Raw genomic sequence first — 27152 nt, forward strand, 5'->3', positions numbered from 1 at the left:
TATAAATTTTTACTGAATTTTAATTATTACAGTATTTTTATTTCCAGTTGCTCTTTCTTGCTCTTAGGTTATTTCTTCTTTTAGCATCCTGTTCTTGTTCCATGGATATATTTTTCTGATACTATGCTTTCTTTGAAGTATTTTTATGTTCCTTGCATTGTCTCTATTTCCTGTGATTCCTCTCCCCCCTGATTCTCACATGTTGAAGGTTTTAAATTTTTTTATGTTGAAGTATCTGATGATTTTTGTCCACTTATATTTTAAGAGTAAAGTCCTAAAAGCTGATTGGATGCTCCGAGTGTGTGTTTGAGTTTTGTCAATTGAAGGGATTCACCGTAGGCTTTTCCTATGGGTCCCCTAAATGTCAGGGCTCTTTTCTCTGGCATGGTTAATTTTTCCTGAGAAGCACACTTTATTTTCTGCTTGAGAGTAGAACTTGGCTGTGAAGTTCTGTATGTGAGCAAGAGAAGAGGCCTGGGTGTCTCATTTTCAGATTCAGACTTAATTCCTCTCTATTCAGTAAGACATCTCACTCCCATTCTGATGTATGCCGATGTTCCCACATCTAGAACTCCTCAGACTTACTTTCTCCAGAGGTGGCATTTCTTGTTTCACATGCAGGTAAAAGTAGTAGCCTGATTATATCAGGTGGAGTCGGGACCTGGGGATCTGACCACTTCTTAAACACATTTTCAAACAAATCTCTCTTTTCAACACTACACTCCTTCCATCTCCGCTCCTCTAATTTCCTCCTGTGTCTTACCTGCTTCCAATTCCTGAGTCTTTCCAGGGTCCCTTCTGGTGACCTGCCTTGCTTCTCCTTGGTTTTGTCTTCCCCACCACTTAGACGTGAACTTGCTTGGGTCTGCTAAGTCCTTTATCACCCTCCATCCATTTTCCATTTTCATGCATTGTAGTTTGGGATGATTACCAGTTCAATAAAGATGAAATTTGTGTTTCTGGGTTTTTTTCCCTCCTTTTTATTTTTGAGGGAAGTGGTGTGGGGAAGATCTCAACTACCCTGAATTGAAAAGCCTTCACTGTTTTTATTTTTAGTTCTTCAAATGCCTTGAATTCTTTACTGCTGCTGGGCTTTTACATCCCAGCTTTCTGAGACCTTTTCCCCTCCCTCATCTTCCCTCCTGGCCAATTCCAAGTCATCTTTTAGGTCCCTGTTTAAACATCATTCATAGATAAATCCTTCCTGACCACCCAGACTAGGTTAGGTACACTACCCATGGTAGATTCTCATAATACCTGCCATGACTCTAATTAGTATATATGCCTATCTCCTCTGCTAGACTGTCACCTCCACAAGGCAAGGCACCATTTCTGTCCTGTTAACTGCTAGCTTCTAGGGTAATGCCTGGTATTCAGTAGGGGGTCCATATATGTTTTTCATTGTTGATAACATACATTGCTCGCTATAAAGATTTGTAGCTTAATTTATAAATTAATGTTAAATAAATTAAATAAATAATTTAATAATTAATGTATTGCTGCCACCAATAAGTAGTTATTTAGAGTTCAACAATCCTAGTTATTATAATTGTCTAATTATTGATATGAAAACACTATAATATGGGCTCTTGTCCATCTCGCAAATTTATTTTATAATGAACACTTTTTAAATTATCATGTACTGGCAATAATACAATATTGTGCTCAAATAACATATTTTATAAGTTTTCTATTCCTTCTGTTTCAAATTACCATAGACTGAGTGGCCTAAAACAACACAAATTTATTATCTTATGGTTCTGGAGGTTGAAAGTCTAAAATGAGTTGGCAGGGCTGCATTCCTTCTGGAGGCTTTAGGAGAGAATCAGTTTCCATGCCTTTTTTAGCTTCTAGAGGCTGCCTGCATTCCTTGGCTCATAGACCCTTTCTACACTTGATCTTAGCCAAAAGGCCGAGAATTGATGATAGACCCTTTCTCAGATTACTCTGACCTCTGCTTCCATCTCATTCTCTGACTCTGACTCTCCTGCCTCCCTCTTATAAAGACCTATATGACTAGGCCAGGCCCAGATAACCCAGGATAATCTCTGCTTCTCAACAGCCTTAATTTAACCACATATGCTAAGTCCATTTTGCCACGTAAAGGAAAATATTCGCAGGTTCTGGGAATTAGGATGTGGGCATCTTTGGGGGAACCATTATTCAGCTTACCACACATAGACAGCAAAATATGAATCCATAGATGAATTAGTTGCTGCAAGAAATGATAAAAACTTCACTCACATATATTTAAAACGTTATATTAGAACAACCTCCAAACAAAGTAGATAAAACAACTTTATTAAGTGAAAAATATCATAAATATATTTTGAAATAAGATACCTAATAACATAAACCAATGATTATTAAATAGACAACATATATCAGCTCAATGATTGCTTAGGCTTCCATGTGTCTCCCATTATTATGCTTTAGAGAATCCTGGGATTTCCTAAAGTTTTCAGGTAGGCACAGAATTTTCTAAAGGCAGTTATACTAACAACTATATAAAAGAGCATAGTGTTTTTCTTAGATATATTTAAAAATAAATTTTAGATGAAAAATATAGTTGGCTCTCTGTATCCACTGGTTCTGCATCCTTGGATTCAACCAATTGTAGATGGAAAATATTCGGGAAAAAAAAATTCCAGAAAGTTTCAACAAGCAACACTTTGAATTTGCTGTGGACTGTCAACTATTTACATAGCATTTACATTATATTTATAACTATTTACATGGCATTTACATTGTATTAGGTATTATAAGTAGTCTAGAGATGATTTAAAGTATATGGGAGGATGTGCATAGGTTATATGTAAATACTGTGCCATGTTATATAAGGTACTTGAGCATCTGTGGATTTGATATCCAAGGGGGATCCTGGAATCAATCCTCCATGGATACTGAAAGATGGCTGTATAATTAGCATTGATTATTTTTCAATAAATATCTCATAACATCCTGTAGAACTGTTTGGTAATAATTGTATTAAAATACAAACCTATCTGGGGAAAATAAAGTCCAACATTCTCGATTGTTTATATTAAAAGACCATGGTTAGGGACTTCCCTGGTGGCACAGTGGCTGGGAGTCCACCTGCCAATTCAGGGGACACAGGTTCGAGCCCTGATTTGGGAAGATCCCACATGCTGCGGAGCAACTAAGCCCGTGTGCCACAACTACTGAGCCTGCACTCTAGAGCCCACAAGCCACAACTACTGAGCCCACGTGCCACAACTACTGAACCCCGTCCGCCTAGAGCCCGTGCTCCGCAACAAGCCACCGCAACGAAAAGCCCGAGTGCTACAACGAAGACCCAGCACAAAAATAAGTAAATAAAATAAATAAATTTATTTTTTAAAATGTCAATTTCTAAAAAAAAAGACCACAGTTAGGGACTTCCCTGGTGGTGCAGTGGTGAAGAATCCGCCTGCCAATGCAGGGGACACTGGTTGGAGCCCTGGTCCAGGAAGATCCCACATGCTGCGGAGCAACTAAGCCCGTGCATCACAACAACTGAGCCTGCACTCTACAGCCCTCAAGCCATAACCACTGAGCCTGCGTGCCACAACTACTGAAGCCTTCACACCTAGAGCCCGTGCTCTGTAACAAGAGAAGCCACCGAAATGAGAAGCCCGCGCACTGCAACGAAGAGTAGCCTTCACTTGCTGCAACTAGAGAAAGCCCGCGCACAGCAACGAAGACCCAACACAGCCAAAATTTAAAAATAAATTAATTAATAAAAAAAGACCATGGTTATATATTTTATTCTCAGTTATCTAGCAATGTCATGTGAACACCCAGTACAAAATGACAGTTTCACAATGTGCTGATGGGTAAGGCTGTCAGCAAGCTCTTTCAAGTAAGACTCTTGCCCCGAAACTACATCTTGATTGTCAACTTTGCCCATTTAGTAATTTAATAATTTTATCCAGGGCTGATCTGGTTCTGATGCATTTGCTGTAGAGGATATCCTTTTCCCATTGAAAAGTTTACTTGAGAAATCAAATTAAGGTTAGAAGATTACCTGATGAGTATAATTAAAATGTCAGGCAGCCTAAGGCACTAAAAATGCCCAGGCACACACTACCCTTCATCCCACAACTCCCTCTCTCCTAATCTGGCCCAAATTACAATAATCAAAATTTGTAATAGCATTCTACACTGGAAAATGTGGTACATTTGAAAAATGATGAATCAGAATTTTACTTGATGATTTCCCCTACCTTGGTTTTTCTAGCTGAGATAGCTGCTTATTGTCTTTCTCTAAAAGCCATTTCTTTTCAATTCTTGCTTCTTCCTCTAAAGCTGCAATACCGCTTTATTGCATTTACTGTCCAGTACAGTAGCCACTGGCCAAATGTAGCTACTGAGCACCAGAAATGTGGCTAGTCTGAATTGAGATGTGCTGCAAGTATAAAATACATACCAGATTTTGAAGACTTACATTAATGAGAATATAAAATATTTCATTAATAATTATATTGACTACCTGTTGAAATGATAACATTGGGATTTATTTAGGGATACATTTGGTTAAATAAAGTATATTATTAAAATTAATTTTACCTGTTACTTTTCACTTTTTTAATGTAGCCACTAGAAAACTTAACATTACGTATGTGGTTCACAAATTTTTATTGGATAGTACTCATCTGAGGCTCCTGAAGACCTATCCTGCTACCTCTTTAGTTGTTTTTTATGGTCTGACCTCTCATCCATTCCTTTACTTTCTGGTAACTGCTTAGATTTACAAGGTAAAATAGCAAGTGAAACTCTGTGGCCAACCTTTAGAATAAGATAATTAAGTGCACTAATAGACAATGAAAATCTTCAATTCTTCAAATTATTGGATTGGCGCTTCAATATTAGAAAAAAGGGGGAGTATTGAGCACAGAATAGCCTTCATTAGTGTCTGTAGAGATGGACTGTGTGTTTATGGAGGATTAAAGAGGGAATACAAGAATCATTCTGGGGAGGAAACTCATGCACGCACAGATACACCAAAATAGGACGAAGAATGTATTCCATCTCCAACCTTCCCCACCTGTCTAGGTTTTCTTTTTTTAATAAATTTATTTATTTATTGGCTGCATTGGATCTTCATTGCTGCACCCAGGCTTTTCTCTAGTTGCGGTGAGCAGGGGCTGCTCTTCGTTGTGGTGCGCAGGCTTCTCATTGTGGTGGCTTCTCTTGTTGCGAAGCATAGGCTCTAGGCACGCAGGCTTCAGTAGTTGTGGCATGCGGGCTCAATAGTTGTGGCTCGCAGGCCCTAGGGCACACAGGCTTCAGTAGTTGTGGCTCACAGGCTCAGTAGTTGTGGCTTGCGGACTCTAGAGAGCAGGCTCAGTAGCTGTGGTGCACGGGCCCAGTTGCTCCGCAGCATGTGGGATCTTTCTGGACCAGGGCTCGAACCCGTGTCCCCTGCATTGGCAGGCAGATTCTTAACCACTGCACCACCAGGGAAGTCCCTAGGTTTTTTATTATTTTTTTTAATCTATTTTTCTTTTGGCTTCTAATTTGTCTCTTTTCTTCTATGTGTACTAATTTAGACTGTTCCCTTGACGGAATGTAGCTATTAAAAAGATGACGGGGCTTCCCTGGTGGCGCAGTGGTTGAGAGTCCGCCTGCCGATGCAGGGGACACGGGTTTGTGCCCCGGTCCGGGAAGATCCCACATGCCGCGGAGCGGCTGGGCCCGTGAGCCATGGCCGCTGAGCCTGCGCGTCCGGAGCCTGTGCTCCGCAACGGGAGAGGCCACAACAGTGAGAGGCCCGCGTACCGAAAAAAAAAAAAAAAAAAAGATGACGAAAAACTGCTGGGAGATGAGGCTGCAGGGTGGTGTAGCAGATCTAAAGACCAAACAACATGGAAAGATGTTTACTTAAGTTGAAAAAGAACTTAGAGATCACCCTGTTCCATTTTCCACCCAAATCCAAAACCCTTTCATATACGGAATAAAGGCTGCCTGTGTTACAACATCACTATTCATCTAACATACCAAATATATACTGAGAAATGGGGGAAATCCTCTGAAAATATATTTTTTCAACAGGGAAAAAACATGAAGAAGAAAAAACATGATGCCATTGTTTGTGAACGTAAACAACTTCTGAATCTCTCTCCCAAAGTAACAAATTGTTGCAAATCACTGTGGTTGAAATACAATTTTCAGAAGGCTTACATGACCGGACTTGTCAGCTCGCAGCCAGTTTCAGCCATGTCAAGGAACCCAGGTAAGATATTATTTGTATTAAACTAAGTTAAATATTCTACTTAGCTTGTATTTTTCTTGATATTGAGGATATAAAATTAAACATTAACTATAAGTAGTGAGTCATAAATCTATTCATCAAAGTTCTTACATAGAAAAATCTAAAACTGACTTTGCTTCATGGTATAAATCTCTTAGTTTCTATAAGCCCTGAATCATTGATGTGACAAGTAAGATGATTCCAAATTGACTGAAATAGATCAAATTTATCTTTTCATAAAAGTTAATGTTTAGGGCTTCCCTGGTGGCGCAGTGGTTGAGAGTCCGCCTGCCGATGCAGGGGACGTGGGTTCATGCCCCGGTCCGGGAAGATCCCACATGCCGCGGAGCGGCTGGGCCCGTGAGCCATGGCCGCTGAGCCTGCGCGTCCGGAGCCTGTGCTCCGCAACGGGAGAGGCCACAACAGTGAGAGGCCCGCGTACCGCAAAAAAAAAAAAAAAGTTAATGTTTAAACTTGACCTGAAAATGTCTGCATTGTTAAGGTAAGGAAAATTCAGTTTAGGTTCCTTCTTGATTTTGTCAGTATAGGAAGGAACATGAGGGAAGGATAAATGTGAAATTTTGTTTTTCAAAAAGGTGTGATGGGCTTCCCTGGTGGCGCAGTGGTTGAGAGTCCGCCTGCCGATGCAGGGGACACGGGTTCGTGCCCCGGTCTGGGAAGATCCCACATGTCGCAGAGCGGCTGGGCCCGTGAGCCATGGCTGCTGAGCCTGCGTGTCCGGAGCCTGTGCTCCACAACGGGAGAGGCCACAACAGTGAGAGGCCCGCGTACCACAAAATAAAATAAAATAAAGGTGTGATTCCTAAATGCCCCAAAATGTCGGAAAATTAAAATGTTATGTTTTGAAAAGCATTAAAGAGTGTTAGGGTTATATGTGTGAGGTTTTAGACTTTTAAAAAAGATTTTAGATTAAAAATATGCTAGACACCTGAAAGGAATTATTAAGATTAATCTCAAACTATTCTCCAATTTAAAAGAATTACATGCCACTGAGAAAGTGGAAATTTCAAGCATCCTGATAGATGCTTGCCACCATATCAAATATAGTATCCATTTTCTAGAAAGAACTCAATCGACTAAAATTTCGAATTTTCATCTGGGCAGGTGTCAACAATGATTTCTCAAAGCCTGAGACTGTGTCATCTATGAATACCTTCTAGAACGTATATTTTGCTTTTTTAAATTGAGATGTAATTCATACACCATAAAGTTCAAACTTTTAAAGCACACAATTCAGTGATTTTTAGTATATTCATAAAGTTGTGCACTCTTCTAGAGCTTGTATTTTATTGTAAACCTTTCCAATGTTTTCACACCCACTATACTACTTAAGCCTCACAGGACCCTCACGAAACTGAGGTGCACTGTGCGCCGTTGCCACATTTACCCCAAAAGCTTTCCTAATTACAGCTTCACCTCAAAAGCAGAAGCAGGGTGAAGAATTAATAATGCTACTACCTTCGAGTTAGGGAGTAACAGCCAACAACCTAATCTACCTGTTTGTTTTCTCGCTTAGAGCTCTCGTTTTACTATGTATGTAAAATCTTAATTGCGCCTGGCATTTTCGACTGGTGCATCATCAGTGTGCATTCAACGACCGCCGAACAGCAATGAGGGAAGCCCCGATTAGAGGTGGTAGCAGACACAATCCACCTCCACCACCGCCCCCCCCCCCCCCCCCGCCCAATTTCCTTCCCTGACAGGCTCAGGAGGAAGCAGTGCTTTTCTCCCCTTGTATTTTACGGTATCACTAAAGGAATGGGGGATGTGCAGACTGAGAGGTGCGGTGTGAGAGGGACATAGAATTGTTATTCCGGCGTCGAGAACGCTAACGCCAGGGTCATCGGAGGTGCCGGGCGGTATATTCCGGGTGCCCGGCCTCCCTCCGTCTCACTGTACTCTGAGGCAGGGAACCAGCCAGACGCACCATCTCTGGCGCGAGAGACCGCCTACGGCCAACGTGCGCCGTCTGAGCTTCCCATTGGTCACAGCCGCCCACGTGACTTCTACCGCCAGCCCTGCCCCAAGCGTTTTGCCAGCCGGAGAACGGGTCTGAGCAGCGCAGCTGGGCGCGGAGTCCGCCCAGGTGTGGGAGGTCGCGCAGACGACCCTGCGAAGTTCTCCTGCTGGGAACCTGATTGGATGGATGGACGATGGATGAGATAGATAGATGATAGAGATAGATTAGATAGATAGGTTACTTAAGATAGATAGCGCAAGTACTGCCCAAAGTAAAACTCTTAATGAAGAAGCTGATCGAGAAGGTCCCTTTCTCCCCTTAGTGGCTTTTGTCCTCACTGAAGCCCAAATTTATCTGTTACTTTGGGGAGGCTGGAAACTGACTCACTGAAGCCCAAATTTATCTGTTACTTTGGGGACATCTACACTACACGTATGAACATAACTCTTTGGGGAAAAAACAACCCATAGTATTTGTATGGGGAATTAAAGACACTTCTTAGAAAAGTTGAGGTGGTGGGTAGGATTTTGGGAAGTCCAGAGCAACCATCCTGATACATCATTTAAGATAAATTAGACACTCTTGGGAAAACAAAAATGATTAAAAGTGGAAAGAGGCCCTGCCCACCTCTAAAAATGTAATAAGTATTGATAGGAAAGGGCAGAATTAAAAATATTTACACACACATAGGGGAATTCCCTGGTGGTCCAGTGGTTAGGGCTCTGTGCTGCCACTGCAAGGGGCCCGGGTTCAATCCCTGGTTGGAGAACTAAGATCCCACAAGCCGCGTGGCATGGCCAAAAAATTAAAATAAATATATATAAACACACACATGTATACGTATGCATACACATATGTATAGCTAGTGTAAATGGGATATATTAATTGTAGAAGTCAGTAGAGGGTCCAGTTATTCAGCTTCTTTCTCCCTTTGAGAGTGCCTGGATGCTCATTTTGCCTTTTTTTTTTTTTTTTTTTTGGTGCTTCTAAGGCTCACCACCTCTCCCTTTCCTCCTCTAGATGGACACATTTACTTTTTTTATTCATAAAAAAAAAATACTAGGGCTTACTATATTCTAGGCACTGTGCTAGGTTCTGGGGTGACAATGGTGAACAAAAACAGTAACAGCCCCTTCCTTCCTGGAGCAGACAGTCTGGTAAAGGAGGCAGATAGCAGTCAATTACACACACCAATGTTAAATATAATGTGATACGTGCTAAGAAGAGGTCCAGATGCTGTAATGGGGCTTTGACCTACTAGGGAGGTTAGAGAAGGCTTCCCTTGAGACGTAACCCAAGACTGAGACCTGAGGGGGTTAAGGAGGGTGCAAGTTGCAGGCAGAGGGAATGGCTTGTTCGAGAGAGAGCTAGTAGCTTCTCCCCTTCCAATGACTGTCCATCTCACCTATTTCCACTAAACACACATTGATCTTGCCTTTAGCTGTCAGAAGACAATTTTTTCTTTCAATTCCAAGTCCTTAGGGAGTAATGGTAACCCATAATTATTGTTATAGACAATGTGTATCCAATAGGTAAGTATGCTAATATACACATCTAATGTGCATAATCATCTCTGTCATTTTACGTAATGAAAACATGCAATGATCGTAACAAAATCTAGACTACGATGTATCCAATAGAACTGAAAGTGCTATAGATATTCGAAGTGGTGAGAGATTACATTATTTTGGAAGACTCAAAAAAGGTAACTTAGAGAAAGTAATTTTTGAGATATGCTTCACAGGTAAGATTTGGTCGAATGGAGATACAGTTTAGTTAGAGCATAAGGTTCAAGAAGAAGAGTGAGGAGGACGGACAGATAAGTTGAGATTATTCTAAGGGCACTGAAAACCAGTCCAAAGACTCTGTAGAAGCTAAATGGAAATGTTTTATTTAAGTTTTAAGGACTTTTCTAAGATACTTTTCCCCTCCAATGTTGACCTTCGAAAATTTAAAATCTACACAAAAGTTGCACAGATAAGTCTATGGTTATGCATATACTCTTCACATGGATTTACCATTTTTTTGGCCACATTTGCTTTCTGTCTCTCTGTCTCTCCACACACACATACACACACAAAGGCACATACTCATGAATGCATACACAGATGTTTTGCTTTGCTAAACCATTTGAGATAAAGTTTCAGACATAACTAACTTGATCTCCAAGTAATTCCACATATTGTCTCCTACGAACAAAGATATTTTTCTGCATAATCTCAGTACAATGATGACAATTCTGGGATAGCTTTAAAATTAAAATGTGAATAAGTATTTATGTTAATAATAATAGTAATGCATTACTTATTTTAAATGGCTTGCAACAGTGGCTGACACATTATAAGTGCTATATAAGTGTTTTCTTAAAAAAAAAATACACTTTCAAGGTTGGGAAACTAAAGAATAAGAAAAGGCATATAGTGAAAAGTCTCTCCTGCATTCTTGTCCCCCATCTGCTCAATTCCTATCATAGGTAGCCACTGTTTTAGATTCTTGGGTATTCTTCCAGAGGTTCTTTTTGCAAATATGAACAATTGTGAATATAAATTTATATACCCCTCCCTTTTTAGACAAAGGTAGCACATTAAACACACTGTTTTTACTTGTTTTCTCACTTAACACTATGATCTGGAGCTCTCTCTGCATTAATACTTACAGAGCTTCCTAATTCTTATTTATAGTGGCATAATATTCCATAGTGTGGATACACCATCATTTATTTAAGTAGTTTCCTACTGATATACATTTGGGTTGTTTCCAAACACTTAATATTGAAACCAATGCTGCAATAGATAACCTCATGCACATTTGCATTTGTAAAATTTGATAGATACATTGCCCCCCACAGAGGTTGTACCAATTTACACTTCCACCACCAATTGTGAGAGGGTCTCCAGGATTTTGATAAGGTTCTATACCAAGAGTTTAAAATATGTGAATGTGCATTATTATTGCTATTTTGCAACTTTAAATGAAAGGAGAGCTGTCTTCACGACAAAGGAAAAGGTAGGGCTGTCCTTAGATCAACTTACAGAGTAGCCAACCTTTTTCCTCCAACCCTTTTCTGTCCCATTCTCTCCACCCCCTTATGCAACTTTATAATCATAATCAACAATATCTGTGTAGGGCACTGAGCTAGGTTCCAGTTATGAAATAGATACATGTGCTCAAGGGTTTTGCCACTTAGTTGGTCAGACATACACAAAATACAAATAGTTATTATGTTGAGTTCCGGAATGGAAAACACACCTCTTGCTTTGGGCACAATCTTTTGCTGCATCCTATCTCTAGGTCCTTCCTTCTCTGCCCCTTTGCCTACCCAACTGGGATACCCAAGGCTTGTTGGCATCCTTACAGCTCCTTCATTTCTCCCAACGTCCATTACTGAAACTTATCCAACTTGTATTCCATCTTTCTACTGCAGATACTAGATTTTGTATTCCCCAGGTGACAATTAATCAGGTAAAATAATAGTTGCAAATCATTATGCTTTTGATTGGCACAGGTAGGGCTGGCCCTAAAGCCATTTTGAAGTAGATGCTATTCGTTTGGAGGGTGTCCCCACTCGGTTGCCCTTTCTTCTCTCTGGGCACCTTCCCTCTTGCGTGGACTCTCAGCCCTCACTGGTGCCTTCATCTTTTCTCAGGTAATTGTCAAATTATCCTTGCTGAGGTGTCAGTTAATTGTTAGGGTGTCATTCCAAAATGGCTTGAGGTGAGATACTCTTGAAACAACAGTAGAAACTGAAATGACAGGAAATATGGTTGCAATTTTGATCAAAGGGCCATATATTTCACCTACTATCTAAGCCACCTCCTTAGGAGCTTACCCTTGGCTGAGGTGAATTCATGCACTGAGACCCTGGCTCTCCCTGCCCCCATCTCATCCCTCCCACTCTATTCTGTGTAGCGTCCTGGAGCTCTGGGGACCCTTGCCCTCAGAGCTCTTTATTTTTGAACCCAGCCAGGTTCATCACTTCATATAAAGGACTTGAGCATCCTCGGATTTTGGTATCTGCCAGGGGAGGGGAGAGTGTTCTGGAAACAATGCCCCTCGATACCAAGGCACAACTGTACTTTTTAATTTTTATTAGCTGGAGTTTTAACATATACATTCTGTCTTCCAGCCACAACCAACTCTTCCATGTTTTTTCCATCAGTTGATTCTAAAATTTAAAAACCAACAATCTTGGTTTACGTTATTGTATCTATGTAAATATAGTCTAACACCAAGTCCAGTGGTAGTAGCTAAGACATATGACATAGGACTTATTGTATACCAGGTACTTCATGAACATTATTGTTTAATATTAAGAATAATCTTAAAGTCCCTTTTGACAAATGAGGAAACTGAGGCACAGAGAATCTAAGAACAGGAAATTAGAAAGTAACTGAGTCAAGACTTTCTCCTATGTGAGGATAGGATACAATTTTCTTTTCTTTAGATCCAAGTTTAGGACTCTTGCCAGCTGGAAAGAGAATGCACATCAAGATCATATATACGTATTTTTTCTTTCTTTTTTTGGGGGCGTGATGGTGGTCTTTAGCTCTGGTCAGTTTTCTTTTTTTCCATTTCTGTTGGTGACTAATTTTAGCCACTTCAGGATTCCCCTCTTTCTCAGCAGATGGTTGAGTTCTCTGCTTCATGGACAAAACTGACGTCATTGGGGTAAACACCTTAATCTCCTTAGCCCTTATTGCAGTCTTCCTTACATGAGCATCACATCTTCTCTCTTTCTATCCTATCTCAAAGGAAGGGAAGAACCCCCCCACCCTATTCAAAATTTATCCTTCCTCACATTTTCATTCTCATTTCTCCTAAACCTCTGGGACTCCGCCTCAACAATTTGCCCTACTCTACCTTCCATTTTCCATCACTCCTGCGCTAATTCCTCTCCTCAACCTACAAACCTGCTCAAGACTCCCAACTTAGAGAATTCCTTCAACACACCTCTTCCTCTAGCTACTGTCCATTCTCTCTCATTCCTTCGTCAGGGCACCTCTTGGAAGAGTAGTCTACACTTACTGATGCCAAGTCTAGTCTGGTAGCTCGAATTCACGCTTCAGTTGTGCAAACTTCCTTTCATTCTCATTGTGTGACTAATTCCCTTTTGTTGTTCTTCAATCCTGGGTGATACTGGTAATCCTTTTTTAAAGGAGCAGCGTGTCCTTGGTAAGAGACTTTGAGCCTTCCTGAGATTGACTAGTAGTCCTGCTAAATGTAAGCACATTTTTTGGAAATTATTATTCAGATTAGGTACTGTTAACAATCGGACATTCAACTATAATATGTTTAATTGATTCTGAGAGGGTGTGTCCTTTGAGACGGGGCAATTACTGTTGATTTTATACTTGAAAGATTAAAATGTTCAAAATGACTGACTCTTAAGCACTAGCTAATGGCTTCACGCTCTCCTAAAAGAAGCCACTTTCCTTACTTGAAGAAGAGGTCACATTGAGTTTGAGACAAAGCCTTGAGTTCCATGGAGGTGGTGTGTTTCTGAAAAAGGGAGGCATGTGTTTTCCAATCTGGAAGCAGATGGTCCAGCATATGGAGAGGCCAAGACTTCCAATACCCTCTTGTCCACTTGTTATTTTACAAAGGTAAAAGGTTGTGCAAAGAAGAACTACAATCCTGCAGCCTGTGGAACAAAAACCACATTCACAGAAAGATAGACAAGATGAAGAGGCAGAGGGCTATGTACCAGATGAAGGAACAAGATAAAACCCCAGAAAAACAACTAAATGAAGTGGAGATAGGCACCCTTCCAGAAAAAGAATTCAGAATAATGATAGTGAAGATGATCCAGGACCTCAGAAAAAGAATGGAGGCAAAGATTGAGAAGTTGCAAGAAATGTTTAACAAAGACCTAGGAGAATTAAAAAACAAACAAACAGAGATGAACAATACAATAACTGAAACGAAAAATACACTAGAAGGAATCAATAGCAGAATAACTGAGGCAGAAGAACGGATAAGTGACCTGGAAGACAGAATGGTGGAATTCACTGCCGTGGAACAGAATAAAGAAAAAAGAGTGAAAAGAAATGAAGACAGCCTAAGAGACCTCTGGGACAACATAAAATGCAAAAACATTCACATTATAGGGGTCCCAGAAGGAGAAGAGAGAGAGAAAGGTCCTGAGAAAATATTTGAAGAGATTATAGTCAAAAACTTCCCTGACATGGGAAAGGAAATAGCCACCCAAGTCCAGGAAGCACAGAGAGTTCCAGGCAGGATAAACCCAAGGAGAAACACGCCAAGACACATAGTAATCAAATTGGCAAAAATTAAAGAAAAATTATTGAAAGCAACAAGGGAAAAATGACAAATAACATACAAGGGAACTCCCATAAGGTTAACAGCTGATTTCTCAGCAGAAACTCTACAAGCCAGAAGGGAGTGGCATGACATATTTAAAGTGATGAAAGGGAAGAACCTACAGCCAAGATTACTCTACCCTGCGAGGATCTCATTCAGATTTGATGGAGAAATCAAAAGCTTTACAGACAAGCAAAAGCTAAGAGAATTCACCACCAAACCAGCTCTACAACAAATGCTAAAGGAACTTCTGTAAGTGGGAAACACAAGAGAAGAAAAGGACCTACAAAAACAAACCCATAACAATTAAGAAAATGGTAATAGGAACATACATATTAATAATTACCTTAAACATGAATGGATTAAATGCTCCAACCAGAAGACACAGGCTCACTGAATGGATACAAAAACAAGACCCATATATATGCTGTCTACAAGAGACCCACTTCAGACCTAGGGACACATACAGACCGAAAGTGAGGGGTTGGAAAAAGATATTCCATGCAAATGGAAATCAAAAGCAAGCTGGAGTAGCAATACTCATATCAGATAAAATAGACTTTAAAATAAAGAATGTTACAAGAGACAAGGAAGGACACTACATAATGATCAAGGGAACAATCCAAGGAGAAGATATAACAATTATAAATATATATGCACCTAATATAGGAGCACCTCAGTACATAAGGCAACTGCTAACAGCTATAAAAGAGGAAATTGAAAGTAATACAATAAGAGTGGGGGACTTTAACACCTCACTTACACCAATGGACAGATCATCCAAACAGAAAATTAATAAGGAAACACAAACTTTAAATGACACAATAGACCAGATAGATTTAATTGATATTTATAGGACATTCCATCCAAAAACAGCAGATTACACTTTCTTCTCAAGTGCGCATGGAATATTCTCCAGGATAGATCACATCTTGGGTCACAAATCAAGCCTCAGTAAATTTAAGAAAATTGAAATCATATCAAGCATCTTTTCTGACCACAACGCTATGAAATTAGAAATCAATTACAGGGAAAAAAATGTTAAAAACACAAACACATGGAGACTAAACAATATGTTACTAAATAACCAAGAGATCACTGAAGAAATCAAAGAGGAATCAAAAAATACCTAGAGACAAATGAAAATGAAAACACGACGATCCAAAAACTATGGGGATGCAGCAAAAGCAGTTCTAAGAGGGAAGTTTATAGCAATACAAGCCTACCTCAAGAAACAAGAAAAAAAAAAAAGGTTGTGCAAATACTCTTCATACTCTCTTAACACTCTGGGATTCAGGAGTGGTCACTACCAGCAATAGAGTCCATATGTACTTAAATGACTTTCCCTGAGAATAATCACCTCCCAATAATGAAATAGGGGATTAAAGCTGTGATTGCTTAAAATTATGCCTAGTGTTGAAAAAAAAATTAATTGGTCGATCTAAGAAAGAAATGGAAAATTTTATTTGAGCCAAATTGAGGATTATAACCCGGGAACAGCCTCTCAGAAAGCTCTGAGAACTGTTCTGCCTGTTAAAGGTCAAAGCACACTTATGTAAGTTTTTGAGACAGGAGGCTGTACATTAAATGACATATTGTTGACAATTTACATAACCCAGATCTACAAGTAGTGGGTCATGGGTTATGGTGGCCCCTTATAAGAGTAACAAGGAAGGTTATCTCCTAGGGAGGTCTGGTTACTGCAGATTCACAATACACACTAAAAGGGAAGGAGGACGCCGAAACAGGCAAAGAAAAGTTTTATGTTTAAATTTTTCTTGTCTGCCATAAAATATGAATTTTATTTCATCACTAGTGATGCAGGTAAAGTACTGTAAAGTTTAACACAGAGGAATACCTTTTGGAAGAAACTATAAAACAATTCCTTCAGTTTAAACTAAGCCACATTTTAATTGACTTCACTTTGGACCATAAACTTCCTGTACGACCTTTTATTGTTTTCTGGACTTTCTCATTGCCTCTCTGCCCCTCCTCACATGATTTGTAGTTATGATATCTTCAAGTTTCCCCAAATTTTCAACCATACTATCTCTTCTACCAAATCTCCCTTTCCTCAGGGACTTCCCTTTTAGAGCCGTTCTTTTGCTCTAATCTCATCACTCTCTAGGTATGGTACACCGTTGGATCCACCTTTTGCTAAATCTTCTTTTTCTTGGTTTAGTCGTACTCTGCTTTACTGGAAAACTTTCTGAAGAGGCTTCCTAAGAAATTGTGCATGGGAGAACAACTTCTTGAGTCCTTGCATGTCTGCAAATGTCTTTCTTCACCTCTCACAAATTATTGAGAATTAGATAGGCAGAGACTTCTAGGTTGAAAATAATTTTTTATAAAATCCTTGAGGGCATTAATTGTTCTACTATATTCTAGTACCCATTATTGATGGAAAATCAGTGATCAAACTAATCCATGTTTCTCTTTGGAGAATTTTAGCATCTCCTTATGCTTGGTATTTTGAAATATCGATATGCTCCAGAGGTGAGGATTTTATTTCCCCATTTGTTGTCCTGAGAACTTGGTGGGGTTTTCTGTTTTTTGGTGGGACTTTCTAATCTGAAGTTTGGTGTCCTTTAGTTCTGGGAAGTTGTCTTATGACAATTTCCCCCCTCTATTTCTCTCTTTCTGTGACTCTTTTTTTTTTTTTTTTTTTTTAATATTTATTTACATGGCTGCGTCGGGTCTTAGTTGCAGCACACAGGATCTTCATTGCGGCATACGGGATCTTTAGTTGTGGCGTGAGGGCTCTTTTGTGGCATGCGGGCTTCTCTCTAGTTGTGGTGCGCAGGCTCCAGAGCACACGGGCTCAGTACTTGTGGCGTGTGGGCTCTAGAGTGCACGGGCTCAGTAGTTGTGGCACGTGGGCTTAGTTGCCCCATGGCATGTGGGATCTTAATTCCCCAACCAGGGATCGAACCTGTGTCCCCTGCATTGGAAGGCGGATTCTTAACCACTGGACCACCAGGGAAGTCCCTCTGTGACCCATTAATCAGATGCTGGTCTTTCCATATTGGTTCTCTGTATCACCTATCTTTTCTCTCATATTTTAAAATTTCTGATTTTTTTCTGAGTGATTTCCTCGACTTTATTTTTTCAGACCATCAGTTGTATTTTTAATTTTAGCAATCATATTATTAAATCTGAAAGATTTTGTTGTAGGTTTATTCTTTTTTCATAGCATTCTCTTTTGTTTCCTAAATGTAATATTTTCTTAACTCTCTCTAAACATATACATTAGAATTTGCAAACATTCCCTTCTGTTCCTTGAATTATATCTGTTTTCTTCAGTGTTACTGTTTTGGTTGTTTATCTGGCATTTCTCTTTCATTCTGTGGTTCTTCTCAGTTGCCTGGTGATCTTTTGTTATATTAAAGAAATACTGACCGGTTAGCTGGTGTGGGTTTTTTCTGTTGTTATGTGAGTAGGACTGTTTCCCCAGGTGGTAGCAGTAGCCACCACGTTCCAGGTGCTGTCCTGCACAAGTCAAATATATTAATTCATTTAATCATCTCAATAACACCTCTACAAGGTAGTTACTGTGGTATCTCATTAAGTTTAATATTCCATCAATTGTAAAATGTACTATAATTTTGTTTCCTGCTAAGAAGGTAAACAATGCTGTTGGACTATGACATGCCATAGACTATAAAACACATTCTGTTTTGGAGGCATTAAAAAATCTTAGAATTGATAAAATAATACATTATCATTCCCATTTTACAGTTGAAGAAACTGAGGCATCGAGAGATTAAATAACTTTCCCAGGTTACATAGTTTTATCTGTAGTGGATTTTACATTTGAACCCAAATGATCTGGCTTCAGAATCTTACCACTATGCCTAACTGCTTCTCCAGGGCTCCTCACTGAGTGGGGACTCAAATGGGGGCTCTGAGTTGGGGGAGCTTTAGGGTGATGAGTTAGGGCAGCTGGCTTTCTGGCCCCAGGTCCCTCAAATGCCAGAACAAGGAGACCTTTAACCCAAGGCACCAACATTCATAAAGAAGTTTTAGTTTTCTCCACAAGATTTGTTCTCCTCTATTAGAGAAGAGTGATCTGGATTTTTTACCTGAAATCTGATGGGTCTAGTGGGCTGGGGCTGTCAAGGGTACCAAGTGGTACAGTTGATCCTCATCAGAACTAAGGTCAATGGCATGTCTCCCTTTCCCAGCTTCAGGGTCTTGGTGGAGTAACTGGGTTTCCTGTCGTGGGTTCTTGGCACTTTGTCTGGCTCACTTGTCCATATCTTGTCTTCTCTGCTTTCTGCCTTCTAGAAACGTACACAGATCTCTCATCTGCTCTTGATCCTGCTTCCCATTCTCTTCACTGTTGTGGTTTTACTCTTTTTTATACTTTCATTTTGGTGGGGTCTTGGGAGAAGACTAGGACTAGTAGAAATGGGAGAGGTCAGTGCTTGTGCTCAGTCTTGAACCAGAAGGCCCTAGACCTCTAGTTTTAGTGAACAAAATCAAGATTATAAAAGGATGACCATCATTTGAGAAAAGAAAATATTCACATTATAGCTGGCAGTGGAAAAGCACTTATAAAACCTTAGAGGCATATCTGCTTAAAAGTTTTCCTAATTGCAACTGAAGGATGCTCAACATACAACAATATTTTTAAGAGTTCCAATACATTGAGGCTTATTATTTGCTTTATGAAGGAATTATTCTTTCAAAAAGATTAACCATGAGATTTTTCCAAATTCCCCACTAGGTCATTTAGACTACAATTTTATTTTCAGAACTCTGTGTGGATATGTATATATCCACACAACTTTTCAGCATAAAGTGAGATACTTTTTCCTTCTGGATATTAAAAATTCAATACTTGGAAAATAATAGAGCACTTGAAATGTGGCCGGTGCAATTGAGGAACTGAATTTTAAGTTTTATTTAATTTTAATTAATTTAAGTTTAAAAAACTGATACTTAATTGTTGGAGAAGTTTTAGGTATGTTTGGAACAACTTGGATATACGAATTTACTTTTTAACTGTAAACTTCATGAAATCAAAATACAAGGTTTTCCAATGAAATTAGTTGATATCTGGATTGAGATGTGCTCTAAGTATAAAATAAACACTGGATTTTGAAAACTTAAACATAATAAAGAATGTAAAACATATCATTAATAATTTTATATTGATTTTGCGTTACAGTGATAATACTTTGGATATATTGTCCTAAGTAAAATATATTACTAAAATTATTTTTACCTGATTTTACCAGTAGAACATTTAAAATTCATATGTAGCTTGAATTATATTTCTACTGGACAGAGTTGACCTATTCCAGTGCAAGGCTTTGCTTTTCGATAGTCATTATGATGCTGGGATTTCATCCCTCTCCTTGTCTAAGACAGTTTTAAGTGACTAGTGGTGAGTGATTTACAGAGTTGATGGAGTTTTCTCTTTGAATTCTTATGCAGATCACAACCCACCTTCTCAGCCCAAGGAGAATAGCATTGGCCAGAACCATCACCAGGAGGAAATAATCCACAAGTTGGCCAGGCAGCTGAGAAACATCGGGGACAACATCGATCATAGAATGGTTCAAGAGGTGAGAATTCAGTTTCCCCAGTAAGGGCCTGTCAGGGAGGAGGAAAGAACAAACAGAACAATGGCTGTCAAGTGGCTGGGATGCCCAGGAATTAGCAGAACACACAGATTAATGATGACTGGATTACCAAGCATTAGATCTGAAAATTGTGAACCTGGGTCAAAGCCAGTATTAGATCTCACACTTGCTACTCAAACTGTGTGGTCCATGGACCAGCAGCATCAGCATCATTTGGCAGCTGGTCAGATGTGCACAATCTCGGGCCCCAGCCCACAACTCTGGAATCAGAATTTACCATTTTACACACACCCTAGGAGATTTGAGTGCACATTGAAGTGTGAGAAACTTTGCTCCATACCCTCAAACTAGGATGCATGTTAGATTCACCTGTGAAGTTTTAAGAATTACAGATGCTGGGCCCCACCTTGAGAGATTAGTCCAGGTGAATCTAACACTCCGTCAGGGAGGAGAACCTTTGCCTTAGATGGTGGTCATCCTCCTTGAACCAAACCAGGTTATGACCTAAGCCCAACTCCCCCTGATTTCTTTGTTTCTCCTGATTATTGTAAGAGATATAAGGGAAACAGGAAAGAATAATGATTACTGTTTCAAATCTTAGGGGTGATGAAATCCACAGCCCACTTAGTTTTCCTCCAGAACAACCTGCAGTTGGCAGCAGCTAGAGAATGATCACGTGGGGCTCTGTGGTAGGGGGGTGGCTGCCCCTCAGAGCCCAACTTCCTCCCCTTAAATGCATCACAGGACAGGTACCTGTGGTGATTTCTTGTTTATCACTGCTGCTACCATCATGCTGACTTCAGGGAGTGCCAGGCCCTCTTCTATGCTCTGGTCCAAATGTGGCAGTACTCAGCCACGCCCTCAAATAAAACATTCCCTGAGACAAAACAAGAATGGAAGGTCCCAGCAATAATGTTACTGAAAGTAAGAAGGAAACAAACACAAATAAAATACTGATAGACCAATTTCACTCCAACAAATATTTATTGAGTGCCTACTATGTGCCAGACTCAGTTCCAGGCAGAGAGCAGGAATGGAAGATGAGCCTGCTGTCATAGGACTCATAATGTAGGAGAGACAAACAGTAAAGCAGATGACTAGACTCTAGGGGATACCGAGTGATGGAGAGTGACTTTGGATGGGCCATAGGGAAGGCCCTCTCTGGGGAGGTGATATTTGAGCAGAGACTGGAAGTGAGGGAGTGAGCCATGGGAATACCTGGGGGGGAAGTGTTCCAGACAGAGGAAACTGGGAGGGCAAAGTCCTTGGGATAGGAACAACGAGGCCAGATTGGCTGGAGTCGGGGGTGTTGAAGTCTAGGAGTTGGCCTCCGTCCTAGAGACAGGGGTAAGGTGTTTGGGTTTTGCGCCAAGTATAAAGGAAGCTTCTGGGGAGGGAGAGCAGGAGAGTGCCATGTGCTGATTTACGTTTAGAATGAAGCCTGGCTGCACGGTGCAGAGAATAGGCTGTTGTGAACATTAAGAGAGAGAATCTATGTAAATCACTTGGAATAGAGACTGACCCACAGAAAATGATCAATAGATGTTATTGAAGCCAAAATATTAATTTGTTTCTGGCCTTTGCCCTTTCACTACTTGGAGTTGAACACTTCTTTGCTGTGTATCATTTATTACAGGGCACTCATGATACTCTCCACCTCCCTTCCATGCTCCAGCTTCTTCTATAGTTTTCACTGATGACCGTGCTTTATGAATTCTGGACAAGTCCTTAGTTCAACTTTTCTGCTTCTTTGTTAGCTAACATTCTGAATACTCCTGGTTCCTTCTAATTTTTCCTCTGAAGAGGAGAACAGAGTAGGACAAATCACAACCACCTATTTTCTAAGTTTACCTCAACCCAATCAGGAAGTCACTTCTCCATGTAACCACCTCTTCCATTTTTCTTTTCTTTCTCTCCCTTACCTTTTTTTTGGTAATGATTTTTTTTCCCTTACCTTTTAAGTTGTAATTTACTTATGTTTTAAATTTACCTCTGCAACTTAATAAACTGACACTTTTCTTTTTTAAAAAAATAATAACTTTGAGAAATAAAATTCACATAACATACAATTCACCCATTTCAAGAGTATAATAAATGGTTTGTAGTATATTCATAGAGCTGTACAGCCAGTCATCACAATCAATTTTAGAACATTTTCATCACTCCAGAAAGACACCTCAAATCCAATAGTAGTCCCTTCTCGTTTCCTCCCATTTCCCCCCCTGGCCCCACCAATCTATGTTCTGTCTCTCTGGATTTGCCTATTCTGGAATTTCATATAAGGGGACTAATATAATATGTTGTCTTTACGTTTGGCTTCTTTCACTTAACACAATATTTTTTCAAGGTTCATCCACGTTGTAGCATGAATCAGTACTTCATCTCTTTTTATTGCTGAATAATATTCTTCTGTATGTATATATCACATTTTGTTTATCCATTCATCACTTGATGAACGTTTGGGTTGTTTCCACTTTTTGACTATTATAAATAATGATGCTATGAACATGTGTGTAGAAGTTTTTGTGTAGGCATGTTTTCAGTTCTTTTGAGTACATACCTAGGAGTGGAATTGCTGGGTCATATGACAACTTTATATTTAACTTTTTGAGGAACTTCCAGACCATTTTCCAAAGGGGCTGCACTATTTACATTGTGGCCCACCAGCAGGGTACAAGGGTTCCTGTTTCTCCACATTCTTGTCAAAATTTATTGTTAACTGTCTTTTTGATTATAGTCAGCCTAGTGGGTGTGAAGTAGAATCTCGTTGTGGGTTTGATTTGCACTTCCCTGATGGTTAGTGTTGTGCATCTTTTCATGTGCTTATTGGTCATCTGTGTAACTCTTTGGAGAAATGTCTATTCAGATCCTTGGCCCATTTTTAAATTGGGTTGTTGGAGTTCTTTATATATTCTAGATGTAAGTTTCTTATCAGATATATTTTCTCCCATTCCGAAGTTCGTCTTTCACCTCGTTTTATGTCTTTCACCTTCTTGATGTTCATGGAAGTGCAAAAGTTTTAAATTTTGATGAATTTCAATTTATCTATTTTTCTTTTGTTGCTAGTGCTTTTGGGGTCATATCTAAGAAACCATTGCCTAATCCAAAGTCATGAAGATTTATACCTATGTTTTCTTTCAAGAGATTGACTTTTAGCTCTTAAATTTAGGCCTTTGACCCATTTAGAGTTCATTTTTTGTATATGGTATGAATTAAAAGTTCACCTTCATTCTTTCGCACGTGGGTATTCAGTTGTCACAGCACCCTCTGTTGAAAAGACTACTTTTTTCCTACTGAATTGCCTTGGCACCCTTGTTGAAAATCAACTAACTCTAAATTTTGGGGTTTATTTCTGGACTCTCAATTCTATCCCATTGATCTATATGTCTATCTGTATGCCTGCCCTAGCTTTTCTTGCAACATTTTACAAAGCTAGCTTTGACCTAGACTTTTAAAGTTATCTTGTCTTGTATTGCAAAATTGCATTTTAGAACACTTTAAATAGACCACAGAATATTTTTAAAATAATTTTAAAAATTCCTCCTAAGTTTGCCTCTAAAATGCTAAACAGTCAAATGCATGATTTACTCTGCTACTTTAAGGCTTACCTCAAGCAACTATAACAGAATTTCAAATCCGGCGTGGTATATTTCTTTCATATAGTCATTTATTCACCTTTTGTACTTTGTTTAATCAAGTGGTCACATTGATTCTCCAGATGTCTTCCTGCTTTTGATGTATTTAAAGAAACTTTTATTCTTGCTCTTGGAACTCCCCGACAAGGAGCTCACCAAGGTGTATTTTTGTCTACCAAATTGATTGTCCTTGAGCTATCACATAGCTTGACTTCTTATTCTTTTCACTTAAGCAAGTGTTCTGTGTTTTCAAATAGGCCTTGATTCTCAAAATAACATCTTCTATTTTGCCATCTAGTTTTGAGGGGTTCTGGTTCGAGGACCTGGTCTTTTTTGGGTTTTGTTTTTTTTTTTTTTTTTGGTACGCGCGCCTCTCACTGTTGTGGCCTCTCCCGTTGCGGAGCACAGGCTCCGGACGCGCAGGCTCAGCGGCCGTGGCTCACAGGCCCAGACGCTCCGCGGCATGTGGGATCTTCCCGGACCGGGGCACGAACCCGTGTCCCCTGCATCGGCAGGTGGACTCTCAACCACTGCGACACCAGGGAAGCCCAAAGTGTGTTTAAAAATAGTCTTGGGACTTCCCTGGTGGTTCAGTGGTTAAGACTCCGTGCTCCCAATGCAGGGGGCTGGGTTCGATCCCTGGCCAGGGAACTAGATCCCACACGCATGCCTCAACTAAGAGTTCGCATGCCACGACTAAGGAGCCCACGTGTTGCAACTAAGGAGCCCGCGAGCCGCAACTAAGGAGCCGGCGAGCCGCAACTAAGACCTGGTGCAACCAAATAAATAATATATAAAATATAGTCTTCCTGTTGCTTTTACTATCTTAAATGTGTCTCTGAAATTTTTCTCCACAGGACTCGCTCCTGGGTTCTAGAAACTTCCCCCTCCCTGTCCCTACAGGCCTAGGAGCGGCAACAACTCTGCTGTTGCCAGCCTACCCTTATGCCTCCTCCCCCAACTTTTGTAGACAGTGTCTTTATCTGACCTTCCCTGAATTATTCCTAATTTGAGTATGCCATCTGTTTTCTCTGGGACCCTGACAGTAACGTATAAGGAATTTCTTAGTTTGTTAGAAAGACAAGAGGGAAACGAACATTTATTAAACATTTTCTTCCACGTACTCTGAGATACTCTTATGTGTTTCATTTAATTTTCCAAATAACTCTATGAATTAGTGGAACAGGTATTTCAGGAGAGGTATTTGAGGTTCAGAGAGATTAGATATCCTATCCAAGGTTACTCAGCAACTAAGTGGCAAAACTGGAATTTAAATATACGAGCATCTGACTCAGTGCTCTACACGTTTTCTTGTCTGCCTTGCTGGAAGGAAATTCATTCAATTCTTGTAACTGATATCAACTATAAAAGGAGAAAAAAAGTTCTTTCATGATTTCCAGTTATTGATAGGACAAAGTCTAAATTCCTTAGCCTGATGCTAATGGTTTATCATGCATTCATTCATTCAGTCCACTAATATTTATTGAGCACCTACTATGTCTCAGGCTCCATTTAAGTGCTGGAGATATGGCAGTGATCAAAAGAGAAAACTTCCCTGATCTCGTGGAGACAAACAATAAACAAACAAACAAAGAATATAGTTTATCAGATAGTCATGAGGAGTGTTGGGGGATTTGCAGTTTTAAGGGAAGGCCTCACTGAAGGTGCCTTCTGAGCAAAACCTTGACAGAGGTAGGGGAGGGTCCGTGGACCTGAGGAGAGAGCAGTGGAGGCAGGTGAATAGCAAAGACTGAGGCAGGGGCATGTCTGGCATATTTGAAGAATAGCAAGGAGGCCAGGGTGGCTGAAGCTGAGTAATGCAGAAAGCTGTAAAGATATGGTCAGAGAGGTGGGTGGCAGGGCCTTGAGGTCGCTGTAAGGGCTCTTTTGAGTGCGGCCGAACCACTGGAGAGCACTGAGCAGAGGGGCCGCGTCGCAACAGTCCCCGAGGCTGCTGGGTTGAGAACAGACTGCAGGAGGAGGGCAGGGCCGGGGAGAGCCCTTTCTGTCTGGCCCCCAGCCTTCTTCTCCTGATACTCCCATAAAAACAGTGGCATTTACTTACAGCTCCAGAAATCTGCTGTGGTCGTCACTTCCAACTTTGCTCATATTCACCCCTCTTCACCATCTAAGTCTGTTCTTCCAACCCCAAAGCAGACTCCCTTACTTCTTTGAAAGGACTAAGAAAGTGCTCTGGGAAGCCAGAGAAAGAGGTTAATCAACCCTGAAAAGAGTGCCCCTATTTGCTGATGGTGAAGATGGGAAAACGTCCAGAGGAAAACTTCCCAAGGTGCTGTGGAGGGTATGGACATTATGGAACAGACTAAGATATTCTTCCACTCATACACTTCATGAAGCAGCCCTAGATGCTTGTCTGTGGCATTGATTGAATTAATATCAATACCGAACTTCTAACTTTGGATTATTTTATCACTTAAAAAACAAATTTAACCTCTTTCTTGCTCTCTTTTTAAACAGGATTTTCAACAAGAAGACAGAGCTATCCTGGCTCATTTTGTCTTAGTTTTCTTTGGAGGAGTTCACATGTTGTTGCGCTTTCTCTGGAATAACCATGTGATGTAAAAGGAATGTAAATGTCAGGTTCTGCTTTCCTTCTACCCTCTGAGAAAATATGCATCCCACTGGGGCAGATGGGAAGAAGACCCGTCTCTACCTCCTCTGTTTTCACCCACCATTGTTGCTTTGTGCCTGATTGTTGGAGAACTGCGGACTCACTGGCCATTTGTCTGTTCACTGGTCAACCAGCGATGAGATGTCTATGACTGCCCCATGGTAGAGCCCAAGGAACTTAGGAACCCAGGAGGCCTTGCTGCTTAGGAAACACCAGCGCTGTGGATAGTCCCAGTGCTCCTTGTAAGGAAACCTTGAACATTTCCTCTTATGAGGAAAATTGAACCTCATCCCCAAACCAGAGGTCACAGGAATGGGTGCTTTCTCCTGGCCCCCTCCCCTGGGTACCAGGCCCTCCAGCAGCCTGTTGACCCCACTCTCGTTGCTCACGTCCAGACCTGCAGTGCCCCGTCCTCTTTTTACCTTTCTGTCTACCTCATATTCCTCCCTCCCTTTGAGAAGTATGGCAAGTGTTAAGAAAATTTGTTGTTATAAATTATAACTTCTGTATATGCGTTTTGAGTTCTTTGTAGGAAAAGTGTTATTTAAAAAATTAATAATTTAAAACATAAAATAAATATGGTTATTTTATTGAGCATGAAACACCTGTGCATATTTCTTTTGTGAAGGAGGGATTCCACTTGTTCCTGCTCATATGGGGTCATAATTTTGTAGTTTGATCATATATAGCATCGGGAAATGTCCTCATTTTTTAGGTCTGTCTCAGGCAATGCCTATCA

The 27152-nt window shown here is 40.2% G+C and overlaps 1 protein-coding gene across 1 annotated transcript; it reads left to right on the top strand.

The window, feature by feature from the left end:
• The first annotated feature begins 6063 nt into the window (after positions 1-6063).
• Positions 6064-26364, top strand: PXT1 (peroxisomal testis enriched protein 1). Its single transcript, XM_060021636.1, has 3 exons — positions 6064-6235; positions 19998-20128; positions 26260-26364. Exons 1-3 carry the CDS (start codon positions 6064-6066, stop codon positions 26362-26364), a joined length of 408 nt encoding a protein of 135 aa, XP_059877619.1.
• The last annotated feature ends 788 nt before the right edge of the window (positions 26365-27152 follow it).

This window comes from Delphinus delphis, chromosome 10 (assembly GCF_949987515.2).
Source record: "Delphinus delphis chromosome 10, mDelDel1.2, whole genome shotgun sequence".
Taxonomy (NCBI): Eukaryota; Metazoa; Chordata; class Mammalia; order Artiodactyla; family Delphinidae; genus Delphinus; species Delphinus delphis.